General features: G+C 34.7%; 1 protein-coding gene across 2 annotated transcripts in view; it reads right to left on the bottom strand.

Annotated features, from left to right (window-relative positions):
* Positions 1 to 5,995, bottom strand: part of LOC126732900 (mitochondrial outer membrane protein porin 2-like) — a 50,247-nt gene extending 44,252 nt beyond the window's left edge. Inside the window, exons 1-2 of one of the 2 annotated variants that reach the window (XM_050435958.1) lie at positions 5,835 to 5,995; positions 5,631 to 5,698 (exon numbers count right to left, since the gene is read on the bottom strand). In XM_050435958.1, coding sequence (XP_050291915.1) covers positions 5,631 to 5,698; positions 5,835 to 5,883 — 117 coding nt within the window. In that variant the 5' untranslated portion in view covers positions 5,884 to 5,995. The remainder of the gene's footprint in view (positions 1 to 5,630; positions 5,699 to 5,834) is intronic. The other variant, XM_050435957.1, reaches the window with a different exon arrangement.
* Between the last annotated feature and the right edge of the window lie 8,624 nt (positions 5,996 to 14,619).

Here is a 14,619-nt window from a genome sequence, read left to right as displayed (position 1 = left end):
ATGGGCACTTTGGTTTAGAATAGAACATGAATTGGATTTCTAAAAAAAATAATAAATAAAAAAAATAAACATGAATTGTGTCATGAAGTTATTAATTAGTATTTTATTTTTAGACCTCATTACTAATCATGAACACAACAGGTAGGAGTTGGTTACTTGATTATCTAGAAATCCTTGATGTATTTTGAATATTTTCAAAAGATAATCGTGTTTCATTTTTAAATTCCCGTACTTTGTGCCTTCCCCCTTGGGTTTTATTTTTCGTTTCATAGTCCAGTTACTATTCCAGTTACTCTTGTAGTTCTTCTTAGATCTTTTTGTTGTTGATAATTGCATTCCTTGACTTACTCCTTTATTTTTTTGACTTTAAAATGGAAATCCAGGTACCGAATTTCCTTTTGTGCAGCAGGATTACCAAATACCTAATTGTATTGAGGTTATGATAGTAACTAAGGTTAAAGCTTGTGAGACTAAGGGTGTGTTTGTTTGGAGGGGAACATGGTAGATGGAAAATTTTGGAGAAAAAAATGGAAAAGAGAACTTTTTTAGAGTATGTTTGGTTGGATAGGAAGGAAGGAAAATAAATGGTGGGATTCAGATGATTTCTCCCTAAGCCAACCAAAATTTTTTATCTTCAAAATGCAGAGAAAACTGAGTGGAGATGAATTTTTTCTTGATCAACAAAAATGTCATGCATATGGGTTGCCTTTATTTTATTTTTCTTCTTCCCTAGGCAGTAATGTTGCCTTGTTGCCTTTTATTTTTTTGTTTTGTTTTGTTTTTTTTTTTCTTTTGATCTTCTAGGCCTGGCGTGCCTTTTTTTTTTTTTTTTTTTCCCTCTTCTAGGCAGTAACATTGCCCTTTTTTTTTCTTTAGATTTTTTAGGGTATGGGCGTGATAGTTTTTTTATTTTTATTTTTAACTAGACATTTTTTTTTTGGACATGATTTTTATTTTTTTAATAAATTTGGGTGATTGTTTTTTTTTTTTGTGGTTATTTGTCACTTTTTGTTTTAATTGGACATTATTCTTTCACAATGGTATATGAGTAAATTTATTTAAACTCATTTTTTCCATCTATCCACTTTTCCACTCCCAACCAAACAAAAAGATGAGAAAATAAAATCTTTTCTATTCTCTCACTTTACCATCCTAAACTATACAAATACACGTTTTGTACCTTAAATTATGACTCTTATTACACTTTGTACTCCGACGTTAAGTTTGTCGTAACTTAGATAAAATTTTAAAGTTTAAGGTGCAAAGTATAATCAAGAGTATAATTTAAGATGGTAAAATATAAATTTTTATTTATTTTTAACGGATGGAGAAGAGGGGCAATTGAATCATTTCACATAATGTCATGCTTTTCAATCTAAGTTAACGACGAACTTAACATCGGGATGCAAAATGTAATAAGGGTCATAATTTAAGATGCAAAATGTACATTTGAAAAGTTTAAGATGCAAAATGTAATCTGAGATATAGTTTAAGATAGTCAAGTATAATTCTCCGTAAAATTTTTTACATTTTTAACTAACTTTTTATTTTTTAAAGTATTTTTTTATTTAATAGTTGAAATTAAAAGTTATTTTTTCAAATTTTCCATTCTAATTATTTATTGCAGTTACAGAAGGTGAAATATCCTAGTTATTGCACTTTATGACGCAGCAATTACAAACCCGACACGGATTTGAAACTTCCTGTGAAATTCGTTGATTCCTTTCTCTTTAAGTTTCAACGTTCAACTGTCTTTTTCAGAATATGGCTGTAGTCATCGCGTCATTCATTGTACGCGTTTCCACCAAAACGCGCAACAAAGTAACAATTAAAAAAAAGTGCAACTGTTTCTGTTCTTGATTGTAGTTATTTTATTTTATTTATTTAATTTTTTTTTGAGACATGATGGTAGTTATTTTCAAACAAGCGTAACCAAAATTTTTAATTTTCAGGTAGTAGCAGACCCAGCAAGATCAGTTACACCAATTAAGCTCTTTAAGTAGTGCATCAAATCTTGGATCATCTTCTTCCTTCTCTCAATCTCCGAAAAATTTCCTGTTCCATTTACTATTTCCAATTCCAAATAATCAGAAGCAAAAAAAGGAAATTACCCAGAAAGAACAAGTAATATTACCGTAATTTTAACTCTCTTTGTCAGGCTCCCACCTACAAAGTGTGCGAAAGAAATTTCTCTGAAAAGAGAAAGGCTGCTTTTTCTTCGAACTTTCCGCCTCTGAGGCTGCTTTCTTGTATATATGAGGGAGGCATATTTGAGAGAGATTAGCCACAATATCGCGATTTTAGAAGGTGAAAATGGAGAGCTATTATTTGAATAATATTGAAGTGAAACTGAAGCACTCGACACCAATCAACATTCCCCAATCAAGCATGACAGGTACCCAGAAATTTAAATTTATCTGTTAATGATTGGAGGTGCATTTGACAGAATTAGCTGCTTAAGAAACTAACAGTGGAAATCCTTGAGATGTTGGCGGCTAGGAAAGCTGCAATTTTTGCCAAGGAACTCGGTTTCAGTCAGGTGTGTTTTGAAGGCGACGCAGAGCTAGTGGTGAAGTGTTTGCAGTCGGGGTTGGTTTCAAATGCGCTGGCTGGCCATTTAGCAAAAGACTTTATGTCTATAAGGGGGTACTTTCAGTCCTCTTCTATCATCCATGTAAGGCCGCAAGGCAACAATGTTGCCCATGCTCTAGCTAGGGATGCTAGATTTTCTTTTCCTTTAAGAGTTTGGATGGAGGAAGTTCCTCTAAACATTTTCTGTTTTGTTGTTAGTGATTTGCCTTAGTTAATGAAGTTTGCTCTCCCCGAGTTGGGAGGTTTCTTAAAAAAAAAGAAAAAAAAACTGCTTAAGAAACTAACAAGTAAACCTGCATAATGTCACAGAAGCATAGGACTGCTAGGCCAATGAGCTCAGTTCATATGACACTTCCTTCATATGGGATGGAGAGCAGGATCATAGGTTCAAGACCCACGGGGTGACCGTGCACTTTACCAATTAAGAAAAGAAAAAAGAAAAAAGAAACATAGGATTCCTAGCCTAGCAGCTGCCCTTTAAAGACATAGAGGAGCTTTTAGAGCATTTGCAGCAGTGTAGCTATAATGCTATATTGCTAAATTTTAGCTATACTGCTGCTCAAATAATGCTCCAGCAGTGGAGCTAAATCCATTTTTTTTAGCTCCACTGCTACAGTGCACATCTATAAATAGATGTGCACTGCTCATTAGAGCTAAAAATAAAAATATTATTTTATCACCCGGCTTCTATTATTTTATTCCACTAGTTCCACTTGCTCATTTCTTTTTCATTGTTTTATCCGTGCCTCTCTCTCTCTCTCTCATTCATTGTCATCTCCTCTCTGAAGCTCATTTCTCTCCATTCACTCTCTCAACTCCGGTTCAGTCTCTCCATTCACTCTTTCAACTCCGGTCCCTCAGACCCACGCCGCCGAATCCCAACGTCACCAAAGCTCAACTCCGGTCCCTCAGACCCACGCCACCGAAGCCCAACGTCAGCTCAACTCCGGTCCCTCAAACCCACGCCGTCGAAGCCCAACGTCACCGAAGCTCAACTCTGGTCCCTCGACGTTTGGGTAGCTGGATTTGGGTTTGGTGGGTTCGATTTGTGATTTGTAGCTGTGGGTTTGTTTTGTGGTGTGCTGGGGGTTTGTTTTGTGGTGCTGTGTTGGCGGTGGTTGTGCCGTGTTTTGTGGTGCTGTGGGTTTTTTTTTTTTTTTTCCTTGCTGTGGTGGTGGGGTGGTGGTGGTGGCGGCGGCGGCGGCGGTGGCTGTGGCTGATGGTAGAGTGGTTATGGTCGGTGCTGTGATGTTTTTTTTTTTTTTTAATTGTAGTAGGATATATTATTTTATTGTAGTAGTTATATTATTTTAATGTGATGTTTATATTATTTTATTGTGTTGAAAGCTAAAATAGATTCATTGCTGCAGCATATGTGTAGGTAAAATAGATAAAGGAACTTTTGGTGGAGCTAAAAAGCTAAATTTTTAGCTCCACTGCTGTGGATGCTCTTAGTAAGACAAAAACAACCAATGTATTCAGATATGTGAATAAAAAAAAATAGGTTTACTATCCGAGTGTAAATCAACCCCTCCCCCAAATAAAAAAGAAGAGAGGGAAAAAAGAGCTTCTGTGCTCCCTACTATACTATCAAAACTCTTGCAGAAATAATTTAGCAGTGTGCTTTTTTGTGGGGAGGGGGTTATGCAGGAGATTTAATTGTTATATGTAAGGCAAAGGTCTAGGATTCTAGGGTTATTAAAGGCTATTATAAACGGCCTCTTATGAGTCATTGTAGGCAGCCTTTTCTTACCTATTTCGTGAAAATTCAGATTTGAATATTCTTGAGCTCTTTGAGCCTAGAAATTGATATTTAATTGTTCCTACTCCAATCCTATTATCTTTTTCTTTGCCTTAAATCTTATTTGTTGTTGAAATTTCTTCTTAAACCCTTTTCTTACACTAGATCTAATGACCAATTCCCTGCCAACTCCCCTCTACTCCCCCTCCATCCAAATTGGCTATAAGTTCTCCTCACCGCACAAGGGGGTGTTAAAAGAAATAGCAGTAAAGTTGAAATACCTTGCTATAGATAACAGCAACCTAAAATAATAACAAATTACCATAGCAACTCAAGCCATGTCAACTTAATTTTATATTAATTTCAAACTTTTTTAATACATGGACAGCTCTAAACTTAAATTAAAAATATTAAATTAGACTTGATGAAGGTTTGTGAAGCAGTCAGGCAAACTCACTGTAAGGTACCAGTCACACACTACTTAAAAGGTGATCAATAAGCAATCCATGAGTCACACTACAATAGTAAATGATAATACCCAAAATCTATTTGAAAACGACATTCTTTTAGTCTCTGTTGGCACTAAATAACATCCCGTTCCACCATTCTATGCTAGCTCCACATTTTAAGTTAAATCATCAACAAAAGGATGTAGCTCAAAGAGCACCTCCTTTTTTTTTTTGTAAGAACTAGATGGAGAGTGACTTCAATACAAACTGGGTGTCCATGTAACTTAACAAATTAAAGAAGAAAAATCATAGGCCAAGGGACATTTTGATAATTCAATAGTTACAATGGAGGAAGGGTATTTGAATCCTTGACGTCTCCATTGGAAACACAAGCCACAACTACAAGGCTCTTGGCGTGCTAGGCCAAAGGGCTAAAATGGAACAATATCTGAGGCTCTGAATCAAAATCCCACCAATAAACAACTTTACAAACCTAAAAAATATCAATCGAATGCCGTTTAAATTCGAACGTAACAATTTGCAAAATGTTCATTAACTCAGCAAAAGTTGACAAATTAAAAAAAAAAAAAAACTAGAATTTGTCATCTAAAAACAACCGTGGATATATCAGCTCATGTGGTTTGGTTTCACATCCAAGTATTGGCAATATCGTTAAATAAAAAGTTTAATAAATTTGTGAAACCAAACAAACAAACAGTGGAAAGTCACTTTAAATCTTCAAAAACCCTAACCTAATTACCGATCTAAGTTCCTAAATTAACTACTCAATGTGTGTGTGGGAGTAAAGAAAAAGAAAAAGAGTGAGCTAGATTCCATAGTATACGTACCACTCCAGCATCGCTGTAGGTAGAGACAATGAACTTCTGATCGGAGTTGAAGTCCCTGGTTAGAAGATCTACAAACAAACAAACAAACAAAGCAAGCAACAGCGAATAATTAAATTATACAAGAAATTGAATCAAAAATCAAAGCGAAGAAGAAGTAAACGAAAAATCATGAGCGATGAGAGTACGATTTTTTTTTTTTTTAACCTTTGGCTTTCTTGCCGATATCTGTGAAAAGTCCTGGTCCCTTGCTCATCTTTGCGCAGAGATTCTAGAGAGAGAGAGAGAGAGAGGTGTGTGCTGAAAATGTTTATATTTATTCGCGGTGTGGTGTGGTGTGGTGTGGAAACGAGGGTATAGAAACGAAAAGGGTTTTGTTTATTTGGGTAGTGGCCACGAATGTTGAGTGTGCGTGAGTGATGATGAGCTGTGACTGATTTTGAGGGTGACACGCGTATTTCCTACCGTTTGATTGATTTGATCTCAGATCATTTGCCAAGTTTTTTTTATGCGTCCATGAGTGCTAAATCCTAATTACTTGGACATGCACTGCTCTTCTGCTACTATCGGTGAGTGATAGAGATAGGCTGACCTTTTGCTTTGGAATCTCGGGCCACGGATCAAACCCCAGACTATTTTTAGTCGATAATGATTGATAAAAAAATTTAAGATTTAATTTTTGTCTATATCAAAAATTAATTAATGTTTTAATTTTATGGTAAAAAATATAATATTTAAAAGTAAATCCTATCAGTTGAAATTTTATTATTAGTATTATTATTATTATTATTATTATTTGGAAATCTTCAATTCATTGATCCATTTAGTGCGTAGTCTCACTCTCTTGATTTTGATGGTCCACAAATGTTTACGTAAAATTACATTTTAATTCTTATGCTCCGCTTTACTACTTGGATAGTTGGTAGAGTGTCATACTGTCATTCTTTTATAGGATAATTACAGTAAACCCACCTGTGGTTAGGCCCATTTTCACTGTGCCTACTCGTGGTTCAAAACTTATCACTTTGCCCACCTGAGGTGCCTTCCGTTAGGGATCTGTTACCCACTTCTTCGTTTGCCGTTAGAAAAACACATTTTTAGAGAAAAACAAACATAACAAAGATCAAAAAGTAGGGTTTTTATTTCTTAAGAACTTCTATAAGAACAAAACACAGGAATAGCACAGATCAAATGCTCAATGAAATCACTTTTAATCAGGAGGATGACGCAGAGGTGGGAGTATAGGACAATTCCTTCAATAAAGACTTCATCAAATAGTTCCTAACAATCCAATTACATGCTCCACACTTGGAAAACCCATTGAAACGTGGATTAGGAAGCAATTACAGAACCCAAAAAGAATTCACAAAAGGGTTTATAAATTCTGAAACATTTCAAGTATATGTATGGATTAGGAAGCAATTTCAACGATCGCGATCCGAGATCGCGATCTCGCGACGGCGCTATCTCGCGAACGGATCACGATCTCGCCGGTGCGATCTCGCGTTCGCGAGATCGCGCCGTCGATCGCGATCTTGATCCGGCGCGATCTCGCGAAGCGTCGATCGCGGTCGTCGGACTGGAGCTCGCAAGATCGGCGACCCCATTACTAGCACATACTGGACTCGCAGGAATCCACAATCTCCAACAACTATATTTATATGTATGAATTTTTTTGTGATTGGTTGCAGAGAATGGAGGACAAGGATCAACAGCAAAATATATTTCTGGTAATTTGTTTTCTGGGATTTGGAATTTTTTTTTTTTTTTTTGGGTTTGGTTTGGTTTGAATAAAAGTTGGAGAGATCTATAAAAAAAACAAATGCTCAATGAAATCACTTTTAATCAGGAATAGCATTTGATCTGTGCTATTCCTGTGTTTTGTTCCCAAAGAAGTTCTTAAGCAATAAAAAGTCCTAACTTTTTGATCTTTGTTATGTTTGTTTTTCTTTTTAAATGTGTTTTTCTACCGGCAAACAGAGAGGTGGGTAACAGATCCCTAACGGAAGGCACCTCAGGTGGGCAAAGTGATAAGTTTTGAACCACGGGTAGGCACAGTGAAATCGGGCCTAACCACAGGTGGGTTTACTGTAATTATCCCTTCTTTTATTTATTTAAGAGTGTCATTCTTACAATTAAAGTCAATGTGATCAGTTTAGAGCTGGTTTCAAAACAAATTTCATTTTTAAAAAGTTTCAAATTTCATTTTTAGTGTATTTTTTTTCTTTCCCTTTTTTTTTTTGGTATATCCACTTTTGTCTCACTTTTTACCACGTAAACTAATAAATTATATTTTTTAAAATTAATTAATTTTTATTCACACGTTTTAAGAAATGAGCTAACGAAAATTACAAGATGTCAAGCTCACTCTTAAAGTCATGTTGCTAACAAAAAAAATTAGTAATAAAAACAAAATGATGATGAATGGTTATTTCAATAGAATCAATGCATGTTGTTTGAGTAGAAACCAATTTTAGGTTAACCTTGGTTTATTTATTAAGGCTGCGTTTGTTTCAGTGTAAAATATTTTCTGAGTGTAAAATATTTTCAAGTGTTTAGCTATATTATGAAAATTATGTTAGAAAATATTTTCAAGTGTTTGGTTGCATCCTGAAAATACTATTTTTCTATTAGTTTCTCACATTTTCTCAGTTTCCAAACAAATTTTATAATAGAAAATTTCAGTATATACAGTAAACAAAACAAAAATCCATTAGCTCCATTCATTCACAAGCTGAACTCGGACAAACTAAGAGAGAGGGAGGAAGAAAGAGTGAGAAACTGAGGGAGAGAGAGATAGATCGGGAAAGAGATGGAGATTGGGTTAACAAGATCGGTCTTCAATGGCAGCAACGATCTTCATTGGCGGCAATGAGATCGGTCTTGGGTGGATCGGGTATTGTAGAGGGTGGGTTTGAGAGAAGTGTTTCGCCGGCAGCATGGGAGCGACGGATCGGAGATGTTGGAGGTGAGATGGGCTTCGCCGATGTGAAGGAGAGTTTTGCCTTGGTGGATCGGTGTAGAGCTTGAAGTGGGCAAAGGTGAGGTTGAGTGAGAGAGGAGAAGAAAAGGGAGAAAACCCATCGGTGTAGAGGGGAAAACAACAGCACTACTCATCGGAGTGTGGGTGGACCTCGGACCGGCGTCGACAAGTGGGGTGGAGCTCTATCTCCCTCTCGTTGGTGCGTGGGGTGGAGCTGAAGAGCTTGGCGAGTCGGACCATGTGGAGTGAAGAATTCCGGAAATGCTTTGAAGGTAAAATAACTCCTGCAATTGTTTTATGGGTCTGAGGGATTTATTTTACGGTCAACGCAAATGTTTTCCGTTTGACCAAATTTTCCATGCGCAACCAAACACACGGTAGGGTGTAAAATATTTTCCCAAATTCATTTTCAGTCGAAACAAACGCAACCTAATGTTTACCGATTGTTCAAAGTGGAGTTTATGGTTCTGTGAACAATTGGAAGTGAAAATCTGACTTTGAAGACTACAGGGTTTGGAAACACCTCACTTTTTGGGAAATGCGTAGGTTGACAATAAGAACAATAATTCCTAAGCGACTGAAGTTCCTAAATGACTAAATTGGATTATCAAGCCTAAGTTGTCTCTACAGCCATTGATTTGAAGTGATTGATTGCTAAATTAATAGACTAAGTTTAATTGCTTTGATTTGAAGTAAACCTAATTAAACTAAGCTGATTTGAAGTGCATTATTTTGAAGTAAATCATCTTGAAATAAAGTAAATTGAGCAACCACAACAGATAAAAAGTCTAGGTTATCATTTTAACACCAAATTTATTCTAAAGCAAACACTAAAATTGACCAAACATTAACAAACACTAAAATATAACATCAAGTTTAGCTATTAATTGATTAAATAAGATTACACTCGGAAGCAACTTACAAGCATAAAGTCTTCTTCAAAGCCTAAGAACTACTTAATCTCCTAAGAACTATTTCATCTAATTATCAAAGTACATATGAACACAAAAATGATATCTAGCGTGTTCTCAGCTATGCATGGTGTCTTGCCTGTAGAAGGAGCCTCTATTTATATTTAAGGCCTTGGTGTTATGCCAAATGCCACTTTCCATATGCCGCTTAATTTCTTTTGCCAAGTGTCTTATTGCTAATAGGGCTCAGTAACCTCTCATAGAGGCAACTATCGCCTTGCGACCTATGGCCACTTGGCGCTTGTCCTATGTTTAACTATCTTCTTGTAACCGTTCAAAGTAACCGTTTGCAACTCCCTTGAGATAATTACTCTTTTCAATGCCACATGTCACACCCTTAGGCTTTAATCCTTGATTTAGTCAACTCCGAACTAGTAGTCATGTCACTACTTCTTTCCACATGGTCTTGCGCTATTTTGCCACGTGTTCTATCAATAAATTAATTGTTTGGCCTAATATGTGTGCCTATATGGATATTATTTTGACTGCAAACCATACTGTGCTAATTTATTTAAATATTTTTCATTGACAACTTTAATCAAAATGAATTTATAATTTGAATTGAAATGTTGTTGAAAGTGTAGATCTAATTTGAAACTTATGTAAATTCCTGGATTAATTTAAAATCACTTCTAACATATGGGGTTTAAAATGTAATTTACCTAAAATGTTTATAAGAAAGGAATATGTTAATCACTCTATGATGTTGTTCTCCACACCCCCCCACCCCCCCCCCCCCTCCTTTTCCCCTCTATATTTCTTGGGGGGAAACCAATATGATAGTTGCTATCAGAATTATAAATAACACCATCAGTATGTAGAGTATTTGAAAATAAGTACAAATGGTTTTGTTGGTAGAAAACGAGGTCAAGAATTCTTTTCTTAATTATGTCGTTTAAATATTTTTTTTCTTAAAGAGTTATATTCTTAGTTAAAATATACTGTGATCAAAGTCTAGTCTCAAGTTTTAGGTGGACTTTTTAGTCATGTAATATGTAATGGTAAAAGAGCTGAACTTACCAACGACCTGCAACTGTGGTTAGAAGAAGTTCCCACGGAAAAAGAAAAAGAAAAAATGTGATCAAAGTTCATAAGATACTCCAGTCACACGAAAGGGACTACATTCCTAAGACCAGCGTATCCGGTCAAAAAACAACGCAGTATTGGTATTTTGATTTGAAGATTTATAATAGAGTTTTGAATCTTTTGACCACATAATCCTTCAACGACGGCTAGAACGATTAGATGCAGCCCTCTAAGAGACTAGATTGTGATGTGGAGGCCAAAAAAAAAAAAAAAAAGACAGAGTTTAGCTACTGTAGATAAAGTAAGACTACAACCTTACTCAATATCATTAACATTAATTACAATATATTTCAAAAATCTAACCATTATATTGCATGCTCTTTACGCTCTTAAAACACAGGTCAAATTTTGTGTCAATCGGATATTATTTATTATATGATTCATAAGATTATATTTTATGCATAATTTTAAATTACAAAAATTTGCAATTTAAACCATTTATTGATAACATAGATATTAATCTTTAATTTTCTAGAAATTTTGCAAACATAAATAACATAAGGAGAAAATGTAATTCAATAGTGAATTTGTCAAAATTTACCTCCAATAAAAAGATATTGTAGGGCTAAAAATTTGAGACCCAAGCCCAAAATATATGGAGTCTTGGTCCAATGAGCCCAATACAATGAATTTGTAGAGAATGAGTCAAAGAACTAGGTCCTAATGAATTGAACAACGGCTAGTATTGGATTAAACGACAATTTAACACAAATAAAAGGTATTGATGTTAATGGACTTTCAGTCCGAGGAGACCACAATTATTGTATATTGATCACAGTTGGATACCAAGACAGTTTAGATTGCTACAGTGTTCCCTCTCTATTTTTTCGATCCCCTTTTCATGGGGGTTCTCTTACATTATATAGCTCCTTTCTGATTATCTTGACCCTACGCTTATTGATCATCTGAGTCCCTACTTGAGTGCCCATCCCATCAAACACCCCTTTCAGCCCTCTGTGAGTTGTGGTAGCCAAGACAGCACTGTTCAGAGGTCCTCTCCACATTAATGCGGCTAGAAAAGTAGCTGCAATGCATTTGATGTGGTGGTAGCAACTTTTCCTTAGATATTTTGAGTTTCCTTCCTTCTCACATGTTCATGGGGCACATTTCTATTGCTAGAGTACATACTTTGACTAAATTCGTCGTATCCGAGGAGGAATTCCTCCTCAGATCTCCTTCCCTTCATCTCCCGCTTATGAAACTTTTACTGGGAATCATTTAATAGTTATTTGCTCCTCTTCGAACTAGTTAGCGTCCTCGAACAAGACCCAAGGCCCAATATATTATTTTGGGCCCTAGTCCTTACAGATATTAAGTAAGGTTGTAACCTTATGCTACAATCAATTTTGTAGTCAAATTTTGTCAAAAAAAAAAAATCATGCAATCTTTGTATCTTGGAATTATACTATTCTTTTGCATTGATTTTTTATTTTTATTTTTTTATATAAGCTATTCTTTTGTGATGATAATTGAAGCCTTAAAGGGACTCTTTATAACAAAAGAACTCGGAAAACGCATTAAATATCGTAACATTCTCACAAACAATAAAATAAAATCAGAAAAAACATTTATATTTTTTGAGTGGAATTTGTAGTGTACTTTTATGTTAAAATCTTTATTTGCTCTCCCTTGTTTGTGTGTGTTTTTTTTTAAAAAAAAAAACAGAAGAACTAGAGAAACACATTAAATGTTGTAATATTCAATACATGTTTTATTTACATATGTGTACAAATATAGGTTGTAACATGCCTAAATAATCATATTTTGTAAGTAAAATATTGAAAAAAGAAAAACAACTTTAAAATCAACTTTTTAAACATGTAAATTTTAAAATACGAATCACGTTTTTGCAATGCACATTTTTTAGGTATCAATTCTTAAAGCCTGTAGAATGCATAATTACCATTACCTCCTTGATTCTCAAACACTCACCACTTCTTAGTGCAAGCTACAATGAGGCAGTGTAGAATGTTGTCGCAACAAACAACAAGAACGAGTAGAAGGCCACACCAAGGCAGTTGATACTATACCGGTACTAGCCGTACCAGCTGGTATCGAAACGCCAACGTTTTGTACTAGTTTATATATCGGTCGATTTCGGACAATACCGAGAGTACCGGTCGGTACAGAATTTTTTTTTTTTTTTTTTTTTTTTTAGTTTTGTAATTTTTGAATTTTTGTAAGGACAAAATGGTAACTTATTTGCATTAACTTATTAGTATTATATGTTTTCTTAGTATGCAATGAATAATTAAGCTTTCTATTTTTTATATTGTTTTTTTTTCTTTTAATTGATGCTAAAGTATAAAATCATGAATAATTTGTTCTAAATTGAGGTAATGTTTTATGGTAAACTTTTATATTTATTATAATACACACACACACACACACACACATACATACATATACATATATATATATATATATATATATTTATTTATAAATATAAAAAATAACGGTAAACCCGAAACAGTACACCGGTATTGATCGGTATCGAAATATATCGTTCCACTAGTCAAACCAGTATAGGCTCTGGTACGAGATTGACTCCCTTGGGCCACACCCAGCACTATCCACAAAAATGAGCTTAATTGCATGTTCGCAAGCTACTTTGTTTGAAAGAGACATCTCTTGGATGGAAAATATTGACATTAATATAGCTCGAAATATGCTAAAAAAAAGTAGCAGATATGTCAAATGGGCTCGAAACAAGTCAAGTTTGATTTTCTACAGAGGAATTTTTGTATAAGGGATAATTTTGTCAAGTTAAGAATCATAAAATTGCTCACATGTCCCAAACATGTGAATTTTTTTTTTTTTTTTTTTTTTTAATTTTGATGGAACCAATAATTTCATTTTTATCCAAGTTTTAGGACATAATAGTAGCAATTAAAATTTATAGATTAAATTGTGATAAGGCCAAATCATAAGAAAAAAGTAATAATTTATATTTAAAATCATTAGTTTTATTGTGTAAATTTAATTAGCACTTTAAGGGCACATATTGAACAATAATTCATATTCATGTTTGATTTGGAGCTAGTGAAAGTGACTCATACATAATTAAATAAACATAAACATAAAAATAACAATATTTAACGTGGTTTGATAAAATTCCAAACCAACTAAAATCTATTATCCACTATATGAATTACAACTACTCTCAATCGAACCCACAAGTTCACACAAATAACATTTAGAGCATTAGCATTGGGCGTATAAAACCCCCCAAATTGCTATATTTTAGCAACTGACACACTAAAAAATAGCTTAATCGAGTATGTATATCTAAATATTTTTAGCATCTATGAACATTATGTACTTATATTTACAATTCATGAGTTGTAAACCCAAAACTCTCTCTCTCTCTTTCTCTCTCTTCCTCGCGATTTTGGGTAAGGATCTCTGAATCTCTCCTCTCTTAGTTCTCCCTTGCAATTTTGGGTTGATGGCATAGATTGGAGTTTGGGTCGATGGCTATGGTTGGAGTTTGGGTTGGTGGATGTGGTTGTTGTTTGGGTTGGTTGTTTGGTGGGGTTTGGATCAGTCGTTTGGGTTGAAGTTTGGGTGGTGTATAGGTCAACATTTAGGTCTTGATTGGGTCAAATTTTGGGTGGTTTTGAGTAGGAGTTTGGGTTGGTGGGTGTTTTAGTGGTGGTGGTGGTTTGGATTTTCGATGGTGGTGGCTTTTTTTTTTTTTTTTGTGGTAATTTTGGCGGTGATGGATTGGTGTTTGTGACTGAGTTTTGGTGGAAGGTGGTTGTGTGGGTTTATTGGAGAGAGAGAGAGAGAGAGAGAGAGAGAGAGAGAGAGAGAGATTTTTTAATATTATTTGATACGTAGTTTATATTATTTTTGAGTTGTATGTTAAAATAAGAATTGAGATGTTGGGTATATTGTTAAATGGGTTGGTAAAATATATAAAGTAGTGTTTGAAAATGTAAAATATGTA

Source organism: Quercus robur, chromosome 6 (assembly GCF_932294415.1).
Source record: "Quercus robur chromosome 6, dhQueRobu3.1, whole genome shotgun sequence".
NCBI classification, from domain to species: domain Eukaryota; kingdom Viridiplantae; phylum Streptophyta; class Magnoliopsida; order Fagales; family Fagaceae; genus Quercus; species Quercus robur.
Note: the sequence above shows the minus strand (reverse complement) of the source record. Positions and strands in the feature narration are given on the sequence as shown.